Source organism: Gallus gallus, chromosome 17, assembly GCF_016699485.2.
Source record: "Gallus gallus isolate bGalGal1 chromosome 17, bGalGal1.mat.broiler.GRCg7b, whole genome shotgun sequence".
NCBI classification, from domain to species: Eukaryota; Metazoa; Chordata; class Aves; order Galliformes; family Phasianidae; genus Gallus; species Gallus gallus.
In genome coordinates this window covers 9,449,882-9,476,181 of record NC_052548.1, presented here as the reverse complement: position 1 = coordinate 9,476,181, position 26,300 = coordinate 9,449,882, and the positions used below count along the sequence as shown (strand labels likewise).

The 26,300-nt window shown below is 44.0% G+C and overlaps 1 protein-coding gene across 9 annotated transcripts in view; it reads right to left on the bottom strand.

Moving 5' to 3' along the window:
- RABGAP1 (RAB GTPase activating protein 1) overlaps positions 1–26,300 on the bottom strand; it is a 72,688-nt gene that overhangs the window by 11,080 nt on the left and 35,308 nt on the right. For all 9 annotated transcript variants that reach the window (XM_046901832.1, XM_415391.8, XM_015279575.4 and 6 more), the window contains 6 exons: positions 25,710–25,860; positions 5,664–5,777; positions 4,686–4,760; positions 2,357–2,482; positions 1,635–1,778; positions 34–75 (listed from right to left, as the gene is read on the bottom strand). In XM_046901832.1, coding sequence (XP_046757788.1) covers positions 34–75; positions 1,635–1,778; positions 2,357–2,482; positions 4,686–4,760; positions 5,664–5,777; positions 25,710–25,860 — 652 coding nt within the window. The remainder of the gene's footprint in view (positions 1–33; positions 76–1,634; positions 1,779–2,356; positions 2,483–4,685; positions 4,761–5,663; positions 5,778–25,709; positions 25,861–26,300) is intronic.

Here is a 26,300-nt window from a genome sequence, read left to right as displayed (position 1 = left end):
CAGAAAGCACCGTGGTAAAAGTTGGATACTCACTTTTAATAATCCCAGTGCAACGTTAAAGATAACACTTATTCCCTAGAGAGAAAAATGACAAAATAAGTTAATTTCTTGGTATTTGCTATCCTACTTTTTAATGTACTTGCTCAATGTTGTTGTTAGTGTAGTTTCTGCAAAGATGAGAACAAGGATACAAGTGCAACCAGGCACTACATTAAATGACTTTACAAGCAGTTAGGAAGGTATCTTCACTGAACTGCCATTACTGATAGCAAACCAATATTTCAGCACAGGTTTTACCATCTTAATAGTTCTGAACTCCAAAATGATGAAGGTGCTGCACTTCATTTTTTAAGGACTGGTTGGTCAGCTCAAGACGATGTAATTTTCATACAGCAACTTCTGAGAACACTGAACTCAAATGCAGCAAAATACACATGAACACATTAATTTCTGGTATTCAAAAGCTGGAATAATTCTTGCAATAAAAAAGAAGGTAACTCACTCCAGGACAGAGTCTCACATCACCCACTTTGCCACTGTTTGTTAGAGGTGTTTTACTTAAGCTGCCTGGTTAATTATAACAGTCCCTATAGTCAGTAGTAGCATACAACTTCTTAAGGGGTGCCTTCCCTAATCACCACACACTGCTCATTGGATTTCAACATTGTCTTTCTTTTCCCATTGAATTTTTTCCACTCGTATTTTAAAACAAAAAAAAAAAATCAGTGTTCACTAGGAACACATTTACTATTTGTGAATTTAAAATGTGTTTCTAAACAAGTATATCTGATTTTCTAGATACCATCTGCTGCCTTCAATTACATTGGCACATGGACAAAATAAGCAGCAGATGATAACAGAGAAAGGGTAAAACTGACCAGGAGATTTATGAATGCTGAAACCCTTCAATGTCCAAAATTTAGACAAACTGTACCACTCCACATAAGCAATTACAGATCTGGTAGAGAATGCAAAATAATGTTAATCAGCCAGTAAGAGTAAATCATGAGATAACTCACGGATGTTTGGTACAAAACATGAATTGTTAATACATGTTAATGAGCTCCAAATCAAATTATACTGTGTACCAACATACTACCAAATATGCTGTTTTAAATATGCATTTGTCCAAATCTCGAAGTAAATAGTTTTGCTTTCTAAATATATGCTGGGAAGTATAAAGAGACTTCAAGTCTCCCAGAAAAAGGGCCCCAGGCTTGTGAGATCACCAGCACAGAAATTAGCTGAGCTGCTCTACATGGGATGGCCTTTTTTGCAACCATATTCTAAAAAGAACACCACAAACGTTATCACAGTGTATAATACAATTAAATAACATAAGAAAATTGGACTCTTTCATCCACATTTCTAAATTAACTTACATCTGTGAGCACTGTATGGAATTACATCCACATTAAACAGTACTCTGAAATATCATAATATATATATATACGTTCCTAATTCATTTCTTTAAAATGCTGAGAACTCTTTTCCACTGTGAAAATGTAACACTTCTACATAAAAGTATCACGTGCCTAGCTCTGGAAGAACAGCTGGTAACATGGATGTGAATCAAGATGGTGAGAAACAGTCAAAAGTTACTAGTAGTACAAGTCTTCAGTTGCAACACATACCTCACATAAGAGTAAGTCAATAATATGGAAGACCATGTAGAGAGGGAATTTTGCCGTGAACAATGTAAGGAACCACTGGGAAGCATACATGTGTGCTTCAAGGCTGATGTCCAGGAAGTGGTTATACAGATCAGGAATGTATTCCTAATATAGTAATGGAAAAAGAAAGGAAGAAAGAAAGAAAATTAATTTACACTCTCGTGGAGGAGCAGTTGAAATCTGAAAGCATAACAGGAGCTGGGGAGTGCAGAAAGGCAGGTTTATGCATCCACCCATACCTGACAGAGCAGCTGCCTGACACACTAAAGAACCTTCCAAGGATGCTGAAGGCTCAGTGTGGATGCTCAGAACACTGTATTAAACGCACAGTGAGCCAAGTTCCTGAGCTCACACATCCTAGTGAGAAACCCAGGCAGCACTGTGCTGACCCTGCAAGGGCACTGCAGCTGTGTGCAGTGAGGCCCCTGCTGGGGCAGTCAGTAGGAGAGCTGCCCCAGGGGGTCGGACATGTCGGCCCTCAAACCCACTGTGCTGCCCATGGTGGCAAACAGGCCTCTGCTCAGCACCCTCTATTCTCAGAAAGCCTTCAGTGTGGATAGTCCTCACTCTTCCTCCTTACTAAGAGGCTACAAACACTATTAATGTGTAAGATAAACAGCTTGTTTTGCCGTTTTGAACTGCAGGCCCCAGACCATTGACTCCACACAAGTCTGAGCCCCTACCTGCATGAGGCGCTCCAGCTGATAGAACTTGCAGTGCAAATCTTCAAAATTTTGTTTGAAAAGTTCCCTGAGTCCATAATCAAACATGATTTTGACCAGAACACTGAAAGCTTGCTCTTCAGGCATCTGCGAGAAGAAAGCATATTTATCACAGAGCATTTAAATCCTTCACACCAGTTCCATCTGCCCTTACTGTGGTCTCCTCCCTGGTACAGAAAGGCCGAGCTGTTACTACTTTTTAACCCATTCGCAGACAGTTCCAAAGTAACCAAGAGAACCAGCACACAAAATGAGATCTGGTGTTGGAAACTGCACTTCATTCACACTCAGTGGAATAAACCACTTCCACGTCACCCAACTAAAAATACATCTTTCAGACATCAAGACCAACGCAGCTTCTTGTCGTATTTGTTACACATATGCCAGAATCCTACAGATCTTCAACAGCCTAATTCTGTCACCTACGTAACTAAGACAAATGTGGTACCGTCAGAGGATGTTAAACAGGATCTTTCCCTTATTTTTAGTTATATATTTACCTTTTTTAATGACATTAATTACATTTCATGCTTATTTTTCAGCTGCCATGAATAAGACAGAGCAGTAATTGCTAACAAAAACTCAATTTATCCCAACTCATCACTGGTTTAGGAAAGTTTAATATCCCTTTCCTGCCAAAAACCGAAGATACACTCATCATGGCTTGTCAGTGTTTAGACGTTCCTCCCAAACACAAAAATTCAGCTTTCTATATTTCTACAGTAAAGTCTGACTTCAGGCCAATCGCTTGTTCCTTTAAAGGCCAGAACACCCACCTCAGTATTCTATTATTAATCTGCAGATGGAGTTTGTTAAAACTGAGAACTTTGCTGACATACGCTGGTCTGGTAGTGATGGACTCCATTTCTACAATGCTTTTCAATATCTGTATTCCCTAGCAGCTGTACTCCAAAGGCTCATTTCAAAGAAACCTATTTGAAATTCAGCCTTTTTATTGCATACTTTATTTCCACAGGCAATACCTAACTGTTAAAGAAAGAATTCTCCATTCTCCATGAGTCTCTCTACTGCAATGGATATTCAAGAAATGGGCATAAGACAATGAAAAATCAGAAGTGTGTATCTTTCAGTAGAAGTGCTCAGGTCTCCTATCATGAAGTATCACCCTTCTTGATCTGATTCAGTACAGTAATAAAGAATTAATTGGTCAATAAGCAAATGTTTCATATTACAGTTACAATGAACTAGAAGGCTGTTATGATTAGTCATTTGGCTGACGTTTAAAAAGAACTGAGTTTATGTTATGTTCTGCATCCTCCACGGACTTTACAATGTACAGTATGGAAAATGCTCCGTGAAGACCAGACTTCCACTGAAAACTGCAGAGATGCCTTCATACTCAGTTCTCACTGGCAGCAACAGTCACTGAGAATCAGCTGGGGAGAAGAAATCTCGGAGCACTACAGGGCTTAGGAAGTGCTCAGTTGCAACTGCCCACCTCACCATACACACACTGAGTAAAAGCAGACGTCTTAAAAAAAGAATGGTCTATAAATAATTTGTACTGATTTCAAATCCTCTCATATTTCCTGAGCACGAGCAAATCTGAAATTTTTGCTTCTGATTTACAGTAAGCATCAAACTCCCTGGCTTCTGAACACCCAAGCAATTAAAGGATACTACTCTGCTGAGGCCACTTTTACCAATAACATTAAGTTAAAAAATATATTCTTAACAAAATAAAAAAAAAACTATTTTATCCTTCAATAACCTCTAAAACTAAAAAGCACAAAGGCCCACAGTACAGGAGCCCAAATAAAGGCAGTATAGTGTTCAAAGCACTGAGGCCCACTAAGAGACTGACATCCCATCAATGCCACAAATACACCACTACTGTGTATACACACGTGGTCATTACCAACCATATTTCTGACCGATTTCAATAGAAAGGTCTTATAAAAAGCTTAAGTCTGACCTTGAAACCCTGTAACAGAAACATTTACAGTTGTCTGTACACAAATTCTATCTACACAAATTCCGTGCCTACTAGTGATCATGAGTACAAGGCTGTACGGTTTCAATTGGAAGGGGTCCTGAAACAGAAACACAGTGAAATGAACAGACTGTAGACAAGAGTTGTTATGAATACTTCAGTTAGTTTTAAACAATTTACTATTCTGTCTAAAATCACATTATTATTTACCAACATTGAAGTGGATAAGCAGCCTGCAAGCCCACTAGTTCAGGGTTACCAATGTCTCTCCCAGACGTGGAGCAATATTAATTCTTAAGCTTAAAACAAACTGGAGGAAAAAAAAACACCACTTACATGTAGAAGCAGCACAGCAGCAAGAAACGATTGGCCTTGACAGTAACCAATCTCTTCATCATAGACAGAATAGGCCTAAAAAAGGAATCCAATTTTTTATAGCATATCTGAGCTAAAAGCACAAAGATAACAAAATGTTGCATTGAACACAGCTCCATGAAATTTTCATGAGGTGTATTGGTGCCATTCAAAGGAGAGAATAACCTGTGTGAAAATCAAACCATGACAAACAGTAGCAGCAGCTGGTTACAGTAATGCAGCAAGACTGCTGGAGTCTATTAAGCTACTTATCTGAGAGCTTTTACCCCTGAACAGCTTCAGGGATGTTAGGAGGTCATTTGCGAAAGAGAAACACCAGTAGCACAAAGAAAGAGCACTAAAAGATTTCATATTCATTCTTCATAGCTGCATTTTGCCAATGTTTGTCACACAAAACAATTCAGCTGTCTGTTAGAGAAGTGAGCTGTAGAAGTGCTGGTCAGGGAGGCCTGTCACAAACACACACGTGGGTTTCTATTTCAATCTCCATCCAACTACACTAAATGGGATGAGCACCCTTCCTGCTATCACAAGGATGGATCCCATTTCTCTCTCACTGCATTTTAACCTTTAGCTGAGGATCTGTTGTGTCCCTGTCTCTACATTCCATCTTTGGATACGAGGGGGAAAAATGACAATTTCTAAACTGAGGTTCATTTCCTCCATTCAGTTCCTTGATCCAGGCTGACATGTCTGGAATCCTGTGAAGTTTCTGTACTAAACAACTTAGTGCTCAGGAATCTGGAGGGCTTACTACTTCAGATCACCTATCCGAATGGCACTATAACCAGGAAAACAACTGCAATGAAGAACAAGCCAGAGTCTGCCTCCAAGATACAGTGAACTAACTGTAATATCCACACGTTCTTCTCAGGTAACAAAGATACATCTGTTAATGATTTTAAATATAAGTTACCAGAACAAGAATGTAAAGAATACCTTGCATATTTTATACAAGGAGTCCTGACCATCTCCTCCAGTATCTTTAAAATAATCATGAGCAGGAAACGTTCGATTGATGTCTCGGGTGATAGCACTGTCTTGTGGAGACTCCTATTAGAAAAAGTAAAAACAAAAATTGAGGTAGTATAAACTAAAACATGTCACTAGAGAATAAATTACTATATGTGAGGGCTGAGAGTTAAGGGATTGACATCGTGTTCTGCGCACTGTTCTAAATTTAACAAATACAGCCTACTCAACCAGAACAGACTGCCTGCAGGCTGGCAGCTCCAGATCACAATCTTGATAGATTTGGTTACCTAAGCACATCTGGGAACAGTCAGTGAGTGGCAGAAAAAGCACACGCACACACACACACACAAAAACACTCCGGGACATTGCAATGCAGACAGCAGCCTTCCCTTGGAGTCTTCTGAAGGCAATTCTGCCTGGTCACATTTCATTTATCTTAAGCTGTGGAGGGTAAAGAACAATTGTAAGCAGCTGTATACTGCCGTCCTAGGTTCTTTCTTTCATTCTCCTAAATGCTCCAGCTAGTGAAACCACTCTCCATTCCTTCCATAAAATTAGGCAATACAGAAGTAGAAAATTGCATAAGAGCAGCATACAGCAAAGCATGATAAAATGCAGGGACAGCTGCCTATAGGAGCGGGGCAGTTCAGCGTCAGGAGGATGGAACTTTGTTCTCTACATTTCTCGGATGCAATCATTTTCAGATGTCTGAAGTGCTTTGAAAGCTGCACAATAACAGATAGCATACAGTTAGGAGAAACATTAAGTGTGAACAACAGACTGAAAAGATAATTGGAAGAAATACCATGTGAGCCTGCATCAAGTCCTACAGAAAACGTAGTGAAAACTCCAAGTAGAGATTAAAAGAGTTTGACAAAGCATAATAATTCAGTACAGTATCAAGGGAAACATAGGCCTTTTCCTCCCGACGGTAATCCAATTGGAATATCACATGATCTCCCTGAAATCAGTGGGCAAGAGTGGCGTCAAACAGCCAGCTCTAATGGGATTTGTCAGTATTGCACAGGATGGGCGAGAAGGAATCCTGGCTACTCCCACGGAGAAACCTCCTGATAAAAAGTTTCCAGGATATGGAACCTTTTTTTTTTTTAGTCTGTGTCAGACACACCACATGAAACCATAAGCATTTGTGAACAATGTCCAGCTTAGCCTGAAGTGCCACCTAGGACAGACTCAGGTTCAGAGGGGGGAAGCAAGCAGCTGGCATTCCCACAGTGGGGTCTTCTAAGGTCTCTGCCAACGTTAAACATGACAGAGAGATGCTTTGATCCATCTCATCCAGTTCATTCAGTTCATTTTGCAAACTATTCCTATTGTAGATGCTTAGGCCAGACTTCATCATGCTGCTGCATGGAAACCTGGATATCCTTTGAAATCTGGAAAAACAACACGCTGAGCTGTGAGCAGTGGTGGCTGGGAACCAGTGGCATCCCTCAGAGCAATGGCACCAGCACAGCTGTGTGTGGGGCTCAGGGACCTGCAGCATGGAAGGAAGACCCCTCCGCGGGTTTGTGAGCACCACCAAATGGGAAGGAGAGGCCGGGATGTTGGCAGTAACACAGCAACAAAAACCCTCTGTCTGCAGATGTTTCCTTTGCCTACTGTGGTCCCTCTTTCCAGCACCAAGGAGGACTTTTCCTAGGCACCACCTGAGAAATGAATTCTGAGAACTTTTTGAATAAGGTCCTTCTGATAAGTTCCAATTTTTCGGAAGGCTGCAAGACTGAATTACAGCGAAGTACCCTCCTTTGCAAGAGTACAGGTACTGTTCACTGCCAACAGCAATTTGTAGCACTGAACAATTGGATTTCCAGTGTTACCTGTGTTCTGCTGCAATAGCAAAGATTACAGAAAATAATCTTAAATCCACTTGCCTTTCAGTTTGCTTATTTTATGGCAGAAGCAAAAGCATCTGGTTGGAAACTTACAGGACAGGCTTCGCTGTCATGACTAAAGAGAATAATCAGCAGCCCCTCTCTGGCTTTGCGTGACTTGTTCAGCACTTGACTCCTGTGTTTCAGTGCAACTCCTCAAGCAATCTGTGAGGCCAGTTCCTGCAGCTGAAACACAGCTCAGAGAGAGAAAAATTAGCGGAAATGATAAGGTTTAAAAATGCTTTTCAAACCACGGCTTTGAAATCTCTCCATTAGTACAAACTGCTGCAATCCAAGCATTGTGCAACCTTTTCTTTACTCCTATTTTTATACCTTGCTGTGAGAATTGGCTCAATGGGCAATTTCTCATGCTTTCAGGGGACTGGGAACTGAAGGAAACCCTTCTGAACCCACACCCTTCACAAACTGGGATTGAAAAATAGAAAGCTAAGAATGACAGGAAGAAAAAGAAAGTAATAAAGAAAACAGAATGGAAAACAGCCATGAGAACTGAGGCAAGCGCAGTAAAGATTAAAATTCTCACATGAGTTCACTGCTCCAAAGGAAAGCAGGAAAATGTGGATGCTCAGACTAACAACATACCTCTCCTTCCCCTTTGTTGTGCATTTTAAAATATTAGTGGAGTTATACTAAAAACTTCCTCTCCTGCTGAATCAAAAAGAAACTACAAGAGTCATTATGGAAACTAGGATGCAGTCTAGCAGATAAAAGCCCATCTACTTTGTCAGCCTTCATCAAAAAACATACTGCTTCCCACCTGCTAATATGGATGCACTTAAAGGACATTTTCCTTGTACTCTTCTCTAAAGTTCAGCATGCTTATGATCCCAGATGTGCAAATCCTGGCATGCAGCTGCAGTCCTGACCAATGTCTTGAGATTAAGACTGTGCTATATTGGAAGCATTTTCTGTACCTTAAGCCACCTTTAGACATGGAAGAGCTGAAGTTGACAGCACCCCTTCACAGCGCTGACACAAATTTGAATTCAAACACCATCCTCATAAGAAAACAAAACTCAAGCTGCAAAATTCTCACTCTTGTCACCATGGAATCCGCTTTCACACTGCAATTACTCAAGGAGGTCCCACTGACTTTGCAATGGTTTTGTCATACAGTCAGAAATCACTATGAGAAGAAAGGTCTGGAGATTCCATCCATCAGGGAATGTTACGTGCTTCACTCAGGGTCTGATCAGCACATGGCACGTTGCTGCAGGGCGCAGGCAAGGCACTGAAGGGAGCAGCGAGTCAGCTCAACTTCCAGCAGTCACAAGGAGCAGAAAAACCCAAAGCCGTCTGAAACTTCTACAGGCAGGACAGCACTACACACTATGGGTAAGTGGTTCTGATAAGATCAGCACATTTTTAATGTCTGTATAACACTACGTCACCAAATTTATTTATTTTGCAGGTTAATGGTGTTCCCAAGATTACTTTTGATAAGCAGTATTAACACTGACTTTTACCTGGAGCGCCCTCCCTGCACGTGCCTTGGACCAAAGCAGTGTGAGAAGATTTTAGCACACAGAATTACACCCAATACTGAGACCTTAAGGAAGTACTACGAAAGCCACTTTAAAAGGAACAGCTTGTTAGCTTCTCACGAGATACGCTGCCCTCAGAACAGAGCTGTTACCCACAGTAAGCACTTACCAAGAATATTCACACATAAATAGAGGTATTCGTGGAAATAAAATGAATGGTTTAGAGAAACACCTGCAATTTGATACAATAGTGCACTGATAGAGCATACTTTCAGTCCAAATATGGCAATATAGAGCAATTCTAAAAATAAAAGTGAATCCCTTGTGATATCCAGCCCTTTAGCTGTGTTCATTTCCTTTTAGGGCTCAAGTTTCCCACAGGAAAAATAGAGAGAGGAGTTTTCGCCTTCAGCTCCCCACATCACGTGTGGGTAACGCGTAAACACAGCGCGCGATGGAAGGTTGTCCTGCTCTTGGTGATTACACTAAAACCAGACTGCTGAGAACAAGAAGGATAAGAGGAAAAACCCACCCCCTCCACGAGGAACACAGCTCTACCACCGCCCAGTTACATAAAAGTCATCTCAGACAAGACGTGAAAACGTGTGACGTATCATTTATTTCTTGAACGTATTCATGATCCATTCAGACCTTTCAAATAAAGTGTACAAGTGCATTTCAGAATAAAAAACTACACTCTTCACACGGCTCTGTAGAACACAACATTTCATCAAGAAACTTGAAGCAAAAACTTCCTAGTAACCACCCATGCATCCTTTGGCTACAATAACATCACCGATCAACGAGTACTGCTATTCAGTTCTGAGTTTCCCTTCAAAGAGAAGGAGCATCCTAAAATATGCTGCTCCTTCCAAAGGCCTCTCTTTAAAGAGAGAATATCAAATAAATTAGCTAGGCTTTAGGCAAAACAGTAAGGCTACTGAGTACTGTTGATGCATGATCCATACGTTTGGCAAACAGGCAATCCTAGGCTACGTGAAACACGTCAACAGCCCTTGAAATCTTAGTAGTATCAAGATTACATCAATTCAAAACAAATGGCAGACAAAGATGTAACCAGTGGAACAATCACCGAAATATGTGCAGTTTCTCTCAGGATGGGAAGTGCTGATAGATTCAAAAAGTGTTTATAAAATTCGCTAAGAACCACACTGACATTCTTAAAATTACATATTTTACAAAGCCCTAAACGGTGTGACTGTACAACTCTACCACATTAAACCGTCTGTTTTAAAAGTACATACATGTATCTGTATGTATGTGCATCTACAGCAAAGAGGAAACAAGCCAAGAGATGTATGACAGCCAGAGTACAGATCATCTCCAAGGGAGTAATACGGCTCTTTGAGTTTTAATACCTCATAGCAAAAATACCTCTTGGAAACAATTATGCAAAGGTTTAGCATCAGGTATTTACATAGTTCAGTTTAACATACTTCACTTAATATTTAAAAACACGTGAGTTATTTTAAATCAGTAACACTTGCAGGTTTTGGCTCAACTACGCTTTTTCCTATTATCGCCCTTAGCCAAAAGATCAGCTACAGAAACGCCTATGAGAACAGCGGGGAGGAGGATCCCCTGCCCCGCCTTTAACAGTTCTGAGTTGGCACAAAATACGTATTTTTGGAGCCACAACAACTGCTCCTCAGCTGTCCTGAACACCCAACGCCCACCTCCACCTCCTCTCCCTTCCCGGGTACCAACAGAACAGACCCAGGCAGAGATGAGGAAGGCTGCGAGGCCCAGGCCGGTACCTCAGCACAGCACTGCGGAGTCCAAAAGGCTCCAATTCACCTGTCTGCTTCTCTGATCTGCTTCGGTGGGTTTGTTTCCTGCAGTCCTTCACAGCAGGGGTTTCACACTCACAACTCTTGCTCATCTTTTAATACAAAACAATTTCCAGCATTCAAAGGCGCACGAAGTGTCTGCAAACACACACGCGTTCCTACGTGTGATTTTGCCTATTCCTGGCCCTTCCACTGACACTCAGCAAGAAGCACCAGCACTGGCACTGCCCGTGTGCAGAGCTGGGCTGTCTCCCCATTCGATTCCTCACAGCAGCCCTCAGACAGACAAAAAACGGTCGCAGAACACACTGAGATCACCTGAGCAGTGGCTTCTGCTGTCCCCGCGACTGTGAAGGAGCAGACAGAGGTGGAACGTGCGGACAAGAGAGCATCCTTTACAGGAACATCGCTCCACTGTATTTTGTTCAGCAAAGCAACCTAAAAGCACACGCATGCACAGCCTCCCATGCTTGCAGTTTAATTGTAAACAGCACGTGGAAAAACAATTAAAAAGGTACTAATACAATTCTGAACTCCCTGAAGAAAAGACATACCCACGAGTATTAAGAACAGTAAGAAAGCTCATCATCAGCAATCGCAAACTCATTTCCATCCTGTTGCATTCATTAAAGGAATACAAAATTGAATCTAGTGTTTACATGCTAGAATTACAATAGAAACTTGATTTCAGAGGTTACATATGGAGAGGAATTTATCAGCATAGCAACTTGCAAAACACCGTGCTGCACAGCACCTCCAAAGACATCACTGTGAGCACAACACGTGTGATGTCAAATCCCTTCAGGCAGTTCCAAAGCACGGCTGGGGGAGCGCTGCTTCCTGCGACCCAAGGATGAACTGCACCATCACTTTTAGTAGGTTCTAATGACAACAATTTATCCTCGAGAAATACCAAATCCCCCCCACACGGAGGTGGTCAGGAACACACCCAACACAGCGCCCTCAGGGAGTTACTTTTTGTACGCTAAACATCCATTCCTTTGACAGCATCTATAGAAAACGTTTTTAAAAATGCTTTTATGAAACACTCTAATACCCAGTAACGCTAATATTCAAAAATATTTCACAGTGTTGTACTAATGTAACTTCATAAAACGAGCAACTTCGGTCAGCTACAGCTCAAAGCCTTACGTTATATTAAAGTAGTCCAAAGTCTCCACGCACACACAACTATCACTAGCACTATAAATATACCTACACCACTTCAGTGCGAAGTCTGGCTGTACTTCCCCTGACAAATCCCTCAGTGCTCCTGCCAGCATATTGGAATGTCACCCTTTGCTCATCTAATCACTGATTTTCAAGGATTCGCTTACAGTTGAAATCCTGAAAGAACTTTGTTCCAATTTACAATGAAGGAATGACTTTTTTGATCAAGCATTTGAATGCTCATCTCACGTGAGCTCCCTAGCAGCGGAGGATGACACACATGCACAGCAAGACTTGTTGAGTTCATCTTTGGGAGGGGCTGCTTCAACTGTGTAACTTTTGAACCAAAGGGTCTCCAGTTGGCCTGAGAAGCCAACGCTTCAATTCCAGAACTACCACCCTCATGGTACCAGCATGCAGAGCCCATTGCCTGCAGGGCCGTGCTGCTGGGATCTGCTTCCAGGCCAACGTGTGGATGGGGATCCCTCCTGGCTCTGGGTTTCAGTAACTGCAAATTCACAAGGTGGAGAATCAGCCCTGACTGTGCAGACTGACCACATGCAGCCAGGTTGTAAATAAACAACTTGGGTCAGGATGCAAGAACATAAAGCTTATGTTAATATTTTCACTAAGTGCCAAAGCTCAAGAGATACAAACAGTTTACAGGTGAAAGCCACAATCACTTCCTTGCACCAACCGCTACACACACCCAGAGCAGACAGACGGTGCTTTGTGTGACGTGGCGATGGGAGCAAGATCTGTAGAGCAGCACAAGTCAGTAAGGGGTGAAGAATTACGAGCACAGCTCTCTGCCTAGCAGTATTTCACACCCAGGTAACCTCGAGTCACAGAAGGGAGGCAGAAAGCAGCTACACCGGCTGTATCACGGATCACCCACGCTGTCCCACTGCAGCCAAGCATCAACAGAGCAGGAGAATCCCTGCTCCCAGTCTGGGCAGAATCCGAGCACTGCAGCATCGTAAGAAAGGTTAACTCCATCTTTACAACAATGTGTTCTAAATGATGTGACCCAAACTAAATACTCCATTGTGTTGACACAACTGCAGCTTACATCATACCAGAAGTGCACACGCAGCGCTGCCCCACAGGTTTCTTTTGTTTGTTTCCGCCCGCAGCAACTTTCGGTTTCTTTCTCTAAAAACAATGAGCTGCTTCTACATACACTACATTTTAACTTTCAGAGGCTTTCCTCTTCCAAAAGCTTTTTATGTATATAACTTTAGCTTGCCTTTGCTTCTCTGTGGAAAATATCTTTCAAAGTGGTGACTGCAATGCACAGGCAGTAAGGGGAACAACAGCCTCGAAGCCTTAAGGTGCCAGCTTCAAGTCAGAATATTCCTAGTGTAAAACGGATTGTTTCCATGATGGGGAAGTCTCTCATCATCCTAAAGGAGGGACTGGAGAGAGTGGAAAGAGACAAGCAGGGAACAGATATAGACAGCCTACAGAACAGAGAGGAAGCACTGCTTTCCTGGGGAGAGCCAATGGACCCGGCCTGGGCCTCCTCCACTGCACCCCAACTTCTGCCTTCCTGGCAGCCTCAGCAGAACAGCCCCAGGGTTTGTGAAGTGCCCATTCCTTCTCCCATGGCCAGACAAAAACCCTGGAGCCTTTACACCTCTTGCATCAGCTACAAATGTGCTTTGTCAGCTTCAGACAGAATTGGTGGCGAGGGAAAGTTCAAGTTTATTTTGAATGGTATCACTGATAGGACGTGCCACTGCATTCTGCAAAGTGGGAGATGGGAAGAAGAGGGTTTTTAACCTTAGGAACAACATAAGGACCAGGTCAGGCAAATGTTTTAGCAGATGCTTCAAGTGCACAGCACTAAAGATATGTTGAAACAATGATTAAATAAAGCCTTCAAAACTTCCATCTTCTCAAACAGAATTATAAATACAATCGATGAATAAAGCCACTGGAAAAAAATAGAATGGGCCTTTTGTTTGTCACACCTGAAGGTTGGCTCCCACACTCAGATTTTTGTTCCTAAGAAAAATACTTTCTAAAGCACCAACCTGAGTTAGGGATACAAGTTCAACCAACTTCAGATCCAGATACGGAATAAGAGCAGGCTGAAAAGTTTGCCTTCCCAGCTCACCAAGGTTCAGCACAGCTGTTGACAACACAACAAGGATCAGAAAGCTGCTCATCCATTTTTCACACTGAGTATTCCCATTTCACGTGACGTATCCTTTGGGAGCGCCTTTCCAGAACCGATAAGCTACTGAAATTGAGGACTTCTGACCCGTAAAGCCTTTATGCGGAGGGGAAAGGAGCCGTGCCGCAGAGATGCCGCGCAGGGCTAAAATCTGGGAATTCTCACCCAGGTTTCTGCTCTGAGGAACACCTCCTTCCAGTATTATTTTTTTTCAATGATGAGCACTGCATGAAGCAAATAATCACACCCTGAGAAGCTGTGCGTATAGAAATCTTCTCCTGTGGCATTAAAAAAAACCTACTGAATTCCACCCCATAAACTGGACCTGGCAGCAGCTCGATTTGAAAGTGAGGCAGAGAAATCTAATAAAAAACAACTGCATTGTCTAAGATGGACTCTCAAAATTAGTTCATTTAACTATACCACAACACACAATGTTTATGAAGATGTAATTCGATTTCTGTATTGTCTCCATTGTGGCGTTCACATACACAGTGCTCCTGACATCAGTTTCTAAGTGACCAGGCACACTCTGGCACAGATATGGCCAAGAAAGGATTAGCTGCATCTCTACAATGATGAAAGCAATCCAAGTGGAAAGCCTGCTGCCCAACAACTCATAGCACACGTTGTGATGAAAAGGACTCCTGTGCCTCACGTTAACTACATGAGGAAGGACGTTAAATGAACTGCTGAGCAAACAAGGTAATACTTCCCCAAATTCTTCCCTCACAGTTGGCACAGGGACCAAGAATCACCTCCATACAGTTTCACTGAAGACAGCGGATCCAAACAGTATGGATATTTAAACCACCTCATCACCTATAAACCTTGACCAGCCTTCAACTGACAGGGAAAATGTAACTTAAAATTTAAAACACAGACAGAACTAGAAATGCAGGCTAATGAACCAGGCAACTGCTGCAATATTAGAAACTGCCTGAAAATGCAGGATGAAACCTGAATGCTTCAGCTGGCTGCAATTCTGTTCTTCTTATCTCAGAAGAGACTTCCAGATTCTGACTTTCACCTCTCACGGAAATCACCTGAGCTGATGAAGACTTTGAGATGAGTGTGAGTGAATGAAAGCCTCGCTGTTAGGAATATTACAGTTAAACTTCAGCTGCAAGCAACAACGGCTGCAAATTTCCATCTAAATCTGTACCAACCACTACATTAAGTACAAGTCCAGGCTTACAGCTCAAGCAGCAACTGCTTCAACTCAAGTTAAATCTCCATGCCATCATTAAGCCCTTGAAATTTACACTAAACTTCCATATTCCCAAAAACTGGCACTGAATACTCCTACTTAAACCTTTCATTCATGCCACAAAATTTGGAGGAAAAAAAAACCACACATTTGTCCTCCAGCTTCCACCTTAACCTGAAATGACCACATTTAGGGTTTTAAGCTCTAGTAGATTTTTTTTCTTCTTTTAAATTTAATCAAATGCTTTGAATGCTAGATTGCATTGCTTCAAAGACATGGAAATGTTAGCTAAGGTGAAGAGGCAGAGAAAAGCAACTAGGAGTTTACCTGAGAGGCTGCTCCAAAAATACCACACAGAAATGCTTCAATATTAGTGACTAAAGCCCTTAAATTGCTCTCTAAAGCCCACCCATGCCATGACACCTACAAAGCACTAGAGAACAATTAGCCAGCTGTGAGCTAATGCACCATTTATAAATGACTCACCACACTGCTATGCTATGCTCTGCTCCACCCGCCAAGGCTACCTGGCATGGCCAGGTGTCTCTGACCAAACTGCAGACTGACACAGCTTAGCAGAACGAATCACCCCTATGGTGTCTGTGCAAAGATGACAGCGTAAGCCCTTGACCTAGACAACATCTTAATATGAAAGACAACAAGCAATGTTGTGAGAGCATCAGGACTTAGATAGCCTTAAACTTCCAGATGAACCAAGGAGGAAGCTCATCTGGAAGGACTGGAGCATGGACGAACACTGAAAGCAGATCACAACATGGCTCTGTCCCAGGGCAAACACATGGGCCCAGGGACTGGGGCTCCCAGCAGATCACAGAGGAGGGAATGTGTGTGCTTGCAGGACCACGAAAAACAGAGATCATCTTGGTCAACGACAACAGCAGACCTGAAAACAAATATACACAGTCTTTCCTTTGGCCAAGAGAACTACCCCAGTTCTGAAACACTCTTCTGAAACTAACTTTCCCTATTTTTTTCCTTTCCCAATATGACAAATGTGAACCAACCACGACTTACTGCAACAGCTCAAAGAATTCCCCACAGTCACAGCACTGAACGCACGGACCGGGAGCACAGCGCCAGGCCAGGGCTACAGAGGACGATGCAGATGCAACGCAGTGCTATAGGCCATGGCTCACAAATGTCTTCCTATTCCAATACAACACAGTAAAAAGACTTGTTTGGAAAAACCAATCAATTTGAGGGCTGCACTGAATTCTTAACGGCATCACAATACTCAAAAACGCTTTGTTTAAGCAAGCCTGAGAAAAGCCGTGGTCAACGAAACTTTGTTTCTCAGATACCGTACATTGTTAGACCAGTTAAATATGTGTTTGCCAACAGGATTTAGTTCCTGCTATATTCGAACCATCTTTAATCCCCGGAAGCCTAAAGAAAAATGTCTCTGATTTAGCTCTGTGCGCTTATGAATAACTCAAATACTACAGTTAAATTTGCAACATAGTCCCCTTAGCTGTTAGGAGACAATTGTTTTCTTTCCTTTCCCATTAGTTCTAGTATGTAAAATATCAAAAGAATTTAGATTAAAGAAAAGGGGATGGGGGGTGGGGGGGTAGAACATGTTATTTTTAAAGTTGTTCTTGAGAAAATTTCCACACAAAAATGTGGCATTTCTCCACTGTTTGGAGAACAATTTTCACATATTGGCATCATTCTCAAGCGGCTGCCACAATTCTGGTATCATAAAATGACAAGTATTTTTCTCTTAGCTTATCAAAACACATTTTATTTAACTGCTAGATGTGGTCTGATTCAAGTTTTTCTTACTTGACAACAACCAGGAGAACGCAGACGCTGTACTCTGACTGCACACACGCAGCCAACCAAGGAACGGGACGCAGGGCTGGGGACGGCTCAGATCAGAGTGCTGCACTGACGGCGCCGTGAGACCACGATCATGAGAAAACATTCACACTGTTCCCCGCTGTTCTAGAAGTCCTGTCTAGGTAGCACTGAAAAACAAGTTGTTTGGCCCCTTCTGTTACAATGCTGGAAAATACTTTGGCATATATTAAAAAATCCCTGTAATATACCATATACCGTGACATTTCCACTTCAGATCTATCATTTACATGTGAAGCACGAATCTCGAAAGAACCTAGCAGAACTGTAAGAAAGACTATATTTTGCTGAAGCTCTCAGACACCCACTCCATTCAGTCACACCAGCTGGAGAGGTAAGTGTCAAGATACAGCTTTATTCTTAAAAACGAATATGGAGGTGAAACTCCACAGCCGCCTCCACAGCAATAAATTTTTTAAAGTGAAACCACACTGATATGTGCTCCTGGTTTTTCTATGTCAGCAGCATTTCTCAGAAACCTTTTTGCAAATCTGGACATCATAAAATCATATTTAACTTTTTGCAAATTACAGAGTTGTCCCTGCACTTCCCAGTCAAGCTGATAGGTGTTCTTAGACGTGACATCCATTGGAAGATCTTTTGCTCCTAGAGGTAGAGGAGTCCTTGGCTACCCTCTGTCTAGCACAAGAGGCACAAATCGCCCCCGAGAGACGCTTCAGCCCCTTCTGAAAGACACTGTTGGAGAGACTGTAAATGACACAGTTGCAGAAACTGTTGCTAATGGCAAGCCAAGTGGTCAAAAAGGACGCAACGCGGTTACTATAGACGTTGGAGCTCTCCAGCAGAAAATAGATGATGTAGGGCAACCAGAGGATGTAAAAGACACTGGTGATACGGAAAAGAACCATGGCATAGCGCTTGTCCGGACAGGGCTGTGCCTCCCCTGCCTCCCCATCCTGAGAGCTGAAGCGCACCCTCCTCTCGTTGATCTCCTTGGTGTGCTGCTGGCAGATGCGGAAGATGTTGAAGTACGTAAAGCAGACAATGAAAGCTGCCGGGGCGTACAGCATCACCACGATGAAGAGAGTGAAATAGGGATCGGTGTTCCAGGAGTTGGCACACCACTGAAACACGTCCCCGTGGTATCCAGGCTTTCCCCAGTGAAAGGACGGTAAGAAGACCAGGCATGAGTACAGCCAAATTACCAGGATGCAGATCCGCAGTCTCCACGGGGTGACCAGCGTGTTGTAGGTCAGCGGCTTGGTGATGGCAATGTACCTGTCAATACTGATGCATGCCAAAGAGGCCATGGAAACGCTCTTCAGCACCGATACCACGTAACCAAAGATTTGGCAAACCAAAGACTCACTTAAAACAACTGGGTAGTGCAGCAGAGACAAAGAAGGCACCAGACAGCTCACGCCCACCAGGAGGTCAGCATACGCCATAGTCTGGATGAAGTAACTGGTGGTGTGGTGGTTCAGCAGAGGTGCACAGTGAAAGACAAATATCACAATAATGTTGCCCGAAATAATCAGCACCATGAGGAACACAATAATAACCACTTCCAGGAGGCAAAAATTGATGGTCTCCAAATAGCTAATGGCCAGGAGACAGAATGGCCGGCCACTCTGGTTGCCAACCAAAGAGGAGTTCATCTTGAGCACTGCAGTGATCTCTACTTCATGCTCCTGCCTGCAGCCTGCAGCCGCCCCAGGCAGCTGCTGTCATTGCGGCTGGGGCTCTGCGTGCAGCAATGTCAGAACCGGAGCTCGGGTCCCCAGGGCTGCTCCAGCTGCCGCTGCTGTGCATTGTCTGCAGCACAATTCCCCTTTAAACCCGGCTCCGTGCCGCTACCGGTGCACGGGGACCCGGCGGCAGTCATGTCAGCAACTTCACGCAGACACAGGGCTGCTATTAGAGCCCTCTGGGTGGGCCGCCTCGCTCAGGAGGGCTGAGGGATGGGGAAGAGGGAGAAGGAGCCTTCCTCGAGCGCGGATGGGAGTCCTTCCGAACGCTGACAGAAGAGAAGGGGAAAGCGTTTTACAGCATCATCCCCGCCCCGCTCCCGCCGCCTCCGGCCCCACGCCCTGCTCCGCCGCTCCCCGCCGCCCGCCCCGGGCCCACCGAGCGGCGGTTCCCGGTCCGCGCCTCCCGCGGCCGCCCGTGCGGAGGGATGCGCGGAGGGGCGGGGGGCGCAGCCCCGCTCTCCTGGCTCCATCTTGCGCGCCGCTTTGTTCGCCCGCCCCGCCGGGATCGCGTCCCTCCGGCCCCGCCGCCCCCCGCCCGGCCCGGGGCTCCGCGCGGCCGCGGCCCGGCCCTCACCTGCCGCCGGCGAACAAAAGCCCCGCGCGTCCCCAGCGAGCGCGGCGCGGCGGCTCCGCTCTGCCCGGCGCTGCGGAGCCGGGGGAGGGGACGGCGGGAGGAAGGGGAGGGAGGCGGGCAGGAGCGCGGGGGAGGGCGCGGCGCCGGCGGGGACCCGGCCGGGCTCCCCCGCAGCCCCCGCCCCGGGCCCGGGAAGGGCCGAGCCCCGCGGAGCCGCGGGATCGCCGGTGCCTCCCCCCGTACCCGCTGCGGGCAGCGAGCGGTGCCTCACCCTGCGCGACCTCGGAGCCGGCGGCAAGGCGAGCGTCCCTGCAGCGCGGCGGCTGCCGCCCGGTCCTGCGGGCGCGCCGTGCCCTGCCCTGCTGCCTCTGCAGGGCGGGTGGCCGCGGTCCGAGCAGGGAGGCGAGAGCGAATGTCTAGCGGGACTTGAGGCTTTTCTATAGGAGCCCTGGTGGGGAAATGCCCGTTCTGGGGAGAAACGGCGTCTTTCTCCTGGCGTAGTTTGGGTTGCTTAGGAGACACCTGAAACCAAGGGCATCCGAGCTGAGAGATGCAGTTCACTGGTAATTCAGGTGCTGCTCCGAAGGGAAAGCCACCTCCTGCGTACATGCACACGAAGTGCAAAGGCATCCCTATCACCAACAGTACCCAACACCAACCAAACCAGCTCCACAAAAAAAAATTGCTGGCATTCCGGAGAGCAGTGGTGCACAGGAGTCACACGCCAACAAATCCCACCACACATATTTGACCAGAAATACCTCTCCCATGCACCCGAGGCGTGGATGTTGTAACGGGATGCTGCTATCTCATTTGCCCAACGACAGGAGAACACCTGAGAGCATCTCACCCACTGACATGCTGCAAAGCACAGCCCAGAGAGAGGCAGAGGCTCATTCTGAGCCCAGGGCCAGGAGCTGCTCACTGAGCCGAGCTGACCAACAGTGGAGCGGGGTGAGGCTCTTTGGCAACCTGAGTCTCTTTGTCCAAAATGAAAGTGGCCAACTGTCACCCGTACCAGCTCAAATCCACACGCTGGATCCCACCGAAACCCAAGGGTTTGGTTAATGTAAGCTAAGCTTTGGTCACACTGATGGATACCCAATGGAAATGGAGTTACAGCCAAAGGAACCAATATCAAAGCCATCACACTGCAACACTTGGGGTTCCGGTTGACCTATAGGTAGAAAAGCCATTCTGCAGTGTGTTTTTACTGGCCAAAAACCTTGGCTGGACAACACCATGACTTGGCAGATTTTCACTCGGTCTCCTACAGAAGTCCGAAAACAGAAATGTTACTTTTCCACCCCTTTCCCCCAAAAGATCACTTTACCATTGTCCTTCATTTCTGTTACAATTTATGGCATTTCTACTCATGGAAAATTAAGTACTAGAACTGTAGCTAGGAAACATAAACTTTGAATTAAATTTAGGCAAGTGTATTGTGGTTATACAAAAAACAAGCTATGATTGAATTACTGCCGGAGAAATGATCTCCTATCTTTCCAAAGCAGAGAATGATTTACATACCAATTGATTCACATAGTATTTCTGGCTCCTTAGGCATGAATAGGCACATTATAAACATCCTTAGGAAAACAGCACACATTGAACTTTAAATATATCTCAGATATATAAAAATAAGGTAGTATTGGAAATCCTGAGACTGCCCAGAACAACGTCTGGTTGCTCAAATTTCAAAACAAAAGATGTTCCTCTAAATCAAAAAGTCCTCCATGTTTTATTTTTATTAGTGGTCCAGGCTTAACTCCTACATAGCCGACAGGCATTTCTACATCAGAGAATGTTTTCCTTTAGCTGGCAGCCTGCTGTTCCCTCAGCACAGGGTAACAGCTCTGCTCCGTGTCCAGGCCAACCTCACTGTGTGCACCCAAACCACGACCACGATCCCACATTGACTCTCTCAATCCTCCCTGCATGCTGACCTGCGGCAGACTGGGAAGGCTGTAACTGGAACTAGAAAAGGTGACCGAGTGGGATATAACTCGACCTGCCACACCTGGAGTGAGACCAGCTCTGGTCCAGTGCACAAGCAGCCAACCAAGAGTCACCTCCAACAGATGTGACAACGTGTATTTCTGGTAGCTGAGACCTGGGATTCTGGGTACCAGGCATTGACAATACTTCTGCGTTGAGGCGTTTCTCCCAGTGATACAGTTCAACCTCAGCTGAGACTATTAAAACGTACTCAAGAACTCAAAGTCACAATGAGAACTCTTGGGAGACCTACTGCTTATAAAAGATAATTAAACTTTTATCACCACATGATCAAAACTCATCAAACAAGGGATCTGCAAGTTCAGGCTCACCAACAGCAAGCCTATGTCATACTTCTTCCATACTGTGCCACACAGATGGAAGTTAGTTTCAATTAATTATACACAATTGTGGCCCTCCGTACTCCTAGAAAATCACACGGATTCCTCTTAAAGGAACACATGGAACCCTGATTGCGACACGGAAAATAAATGTTAGCCACCCACAGCTAAAGCACTGCTGTATTGCATGCCACTGATGAAGCAACCCATTCACTCAAATAATGGTACTGACATGTTAATTTCTTCATTAAAAAATTAGTGTAATTTGCACCAACAATCAGGGAGTATTTGGTAGAACTTGTGTGCTGTAATCCTCTGCTCATGGAGACAAAAGAAGGGGAAAATGAGAAAGTGAACAGCAAGAGCCCTGCTGCGGGAGGAACTGGAAGGAGCCCAACTCTAACCAGGATACGACTCCTATCAGAAATGTTACCCCGGGGTAACATCGCAGGACAGCCCTCTGCCACTGCATTGTATTTATTTATCTACTTTAACTCGTACCACAAGAAGTCCCTCTTATATTGAATTTTTCTTATTACAGTGTATTTATCTGGTACAACAGCTCATGTTTGGGTTGGTTTTTTTGTTTGTTTAATGCTTCCACCTTATGTCCTCCCACACAGACCTACACACAAAAGTTCTTATTTTTTCCTCAATATTTCAAATATCAGGTTCTTAAATTTTTGACACTATGAAGCATTTATCTTTGAGATAACTGCAATACCTCCACTGATCTGAAAGGTTCAGTAGATGTATTAATCCTCTAAAAATCTTGTCTGAAAAGTAGGCATTGTCTATTTTGCTTTGATGATGATTTATTTTTAACCTCTGCAACCAGTTTTACAGGTCTTCCATTCAGCAATGTCTCCTTCCATCTATGACTGTTAAAAAGTCAGTATCTTTCCTTTAGTGAGTCCCCTTCTCTCTCCTCCTCCTGTTCAGGGGCCAAAGCCCAAAGATTAACAGCCATAACCACGACTGCCGAAGTCCTACCAGGAACTGATGCCTCTGGAAGGACTGTCAAGACCATCTCACCTAGAGTTTTCTTTCAGTCCCCAGTGGGGACATGACCTCAATTCATTGGGCTGGCTTTCAGCCACACTCTCCATCACGAGCGTGGCAATCTGGAGTTTGCTAAAAGCTTCATTATTGCACACAGATGGTGAGCAAATTCTCAAAAGTAATTTGTGGAAGCACCGGTGGTGCAACTCAGACACTGCTGTAACAATAAAAGCACAGAGTCCAAACCCAGCTAATGCTTACCAAAAAGATACAGAGCAAATAATGAATGAAGGAACACAGTCATGAAGGCTTCACACAACACACCTTAAGGTGTGGATTCAGTGTTGTTTTTCACATTCACGCACAAATCAGATTCACCAGCAGAACCAGATACAGCCTTCACTGGGGAAACCCACTGGAAGACATTTCTCTTTCAATTGTTGGGTACCCACACTTTAACAGTAAACAACAAATTATTCTCGCAGCACTTAATTTGCAAAACAAAGCTAAAAACACAATTCTCCAGGCACCAGAGGCCACAATTCCACAGGAAAGCAGCAAACATCACAAGAAATGCTGGAGAGACCACATCCAACACCCTGCTCACAGGAAAAAAAGCACTGAAAGAGGCCAGACGCTTTTGAAGCAGCTGTCAACACAGATCCTTATTAATTTGGGGCTGTGCTGCCACATGGGGTCATGAACAGTCTGGCAGAAATCAAATACAGCTACAGAAATAGAGGTCAACATTAAGAGAGAAGGGGCACTGGATTACGAGTACTCCAAGTGCCACACTGCATCTCCTGCTTGCACTGAAGAGAAAAGGTTTCACATCAACTCCTCGTGCTTCCACACTACACCATGGCAGCCTTCAGCAACAGACCACTTCCAGTGCATGGTAACACAAATAACTGCACTCTTGTTAGAGTGGAGTTTGCATTAGTGACATGCAAAACATGACAGAGCATTACGAGGCCAGCAAAGCAGTGTATTATAAAGCACCTTGCCACTGGTGCATATTGACTGTAACTGAGCTGCTATTTTCAGAGCAGTAAGAATAATTAGTTGCATTAGAAATAAAAATTATCAAATAATCTATGAAAGGCTTGAAAATAAAAAAAAAAAATAAGGACAAGATGTAGTACAGCTTCGTCACACTGTTAGCATACACTGTACACAATGGGTCTGCAAACATCATCTTCCCAAGTCCTGACTCAGGTCCTCATCAGCCAATGATAACCTTTTGGTAACCTTTTCTCTCTCCATTGTCTGCAGGTTGACAAAATCACTATTGTAGTGTGAATTCACACAGACAATTTTGCTCTAAAAGCACAACCCTCTCTGCCCACCCTACAGAAAGAATCACAGCCCATTTTCACGTAGTTTATATTTAAGTCACAAGGCAAATAGCCAGAACAATGGTCTAATGGGAAACTCCCACATTAAAGCAGAAGTCGTGTTCATTTGCTAGACTTGGTTATTGCTGGTAGTGTACTACCAACTTAATGTGATGGCAGCAGAGCATGAAAATGGTCATTCAGTGCTCATTCTCTTTAATTGCTTAATTAGTTTACATGCTGAATGACTGCTGCAGGTGCAGCCATCCTCTTGCTGCAGGCCACAGTGCTGGTCAGCCAACCCCCCTGCACTTGGACTCCAGAGATGCTTCCAACACATCAGATCCAGGTTATGTCCTTTGTGTCTGCCCAGCATAAATGAGTGGAAAGGCTTTACAGACTTAGACACCAGATGTTACACAGCTCATTTTTTTTATCACAAAGATGGCTGCACTATGTGCCATGCACTGTGCCACAGAGACCACCTTTCCCATTCTGATACCAAAATATTGAAACAGAAGGAAAAGTCACACAGTCATCCAGTCACAGAGCAATTGTGACAGCACTGCAAGGTAACTCTGACACGCTCCTTGCAAGAGCACTCAACCTCCATAATAACTGTATGATTTATTCACCATAAACACAAGTTACAGTTCTACTATGCAGGTAGCAATATTAAGGAATTCAATATAGTCCTTCTGGAGATACGCAATTGATGAAAATAGAAAAATAGAACTTATCTGTAAGGATAATGATTAAAACCAAATCAGCACATGGATTTTCTGGAAAAGAAGCAATATCTCATCTTGTGTCCCCTTTGTCACTCTACAACTTTCTTCAGAAACATTCAATGATGGCTGTAACTGATTTTTTTTTTTTTTAATTTTCCCATGTTATTGAGGTCAGCATTCAAGATGAGAAGTTAAAAAACTGCTTCTAGTGCAAAATGTCCAACGTGCTGTTTTTTCTACCTCAAAAAAAAAAAAACAAGCTGCAATTCAACTAGCACTGAATTTTTAGCATAAACATTAATAAGACAACAGAACAAAATTCAGCTTTCATCCAGGAAATCCAAACAAGCAAAGGAAATGAGCTCCCTGAATCTGTCACTTATGAATGTAATTAATAGAATATTAATTTCTGACAAATTAACTCAGAACTTATCTGGGCGTAGCAAGGATTATGAAAAGAAAGCAGTCTAGAAATATGGCAATAACTAATACTGCATGTTAGATTTTTTTTTGTTGTCTTTTTTTTGCTGAGGGAAGGACTGAATTCCCCTCACGGGTTGATATACCATATTCAGACAACACCTCAGCCTTTTGGGAGTTTCTCTATTTCCTTTCATTAACATGCCAGAGGGAGGAAAATGGAAAAAAAAAAGCATTCTACCTTTGTGATGAGGATTCGGTACTTCTCCACCAGGTGATCGTTGTTGTGACACCCTGCCAGCAGCTGCCAGACCTCTCCTCTCAGGGCCTCAGGGACACCACTCCTCACCAGCGCTGACAGTGTCTTTGGCCTCACACTCAAATTGAGGTGCCTGGTGTGAAGGAAGGCTTTGTTAGATTATCCATGCAGAAATAAATGAGTAGGTGAACAACTGATGTGCAGCACCATACATGCCGGATGACAGGAACATGAAGATGCTCCACATGTTGTCAAGAATAAGTGGAATTCTTACCAAAGTAAGAACTTACGGAAAAAACAGATTTGGAGATGAACTTTGCAAACTATTTCCTTGATTCCTAAGAAATTTAAATATAATAAAAGCATACATTATAAAACATTCAACAAACCAAAAGCCCAGAGCAAAAACCAGAACTGGGGGAGAGGTACCACATTTGTAGAAGTCCAAGCTCAGACCACACCAAAAACTGAACACTTTGCAGAAGCAAACACTGCTCTCTGATCCTACCACCAGAGTAGACAGGTAACCACGTAACCCTGCTGTAGCAGAACTACCGAAAAACTTTGCAGGGT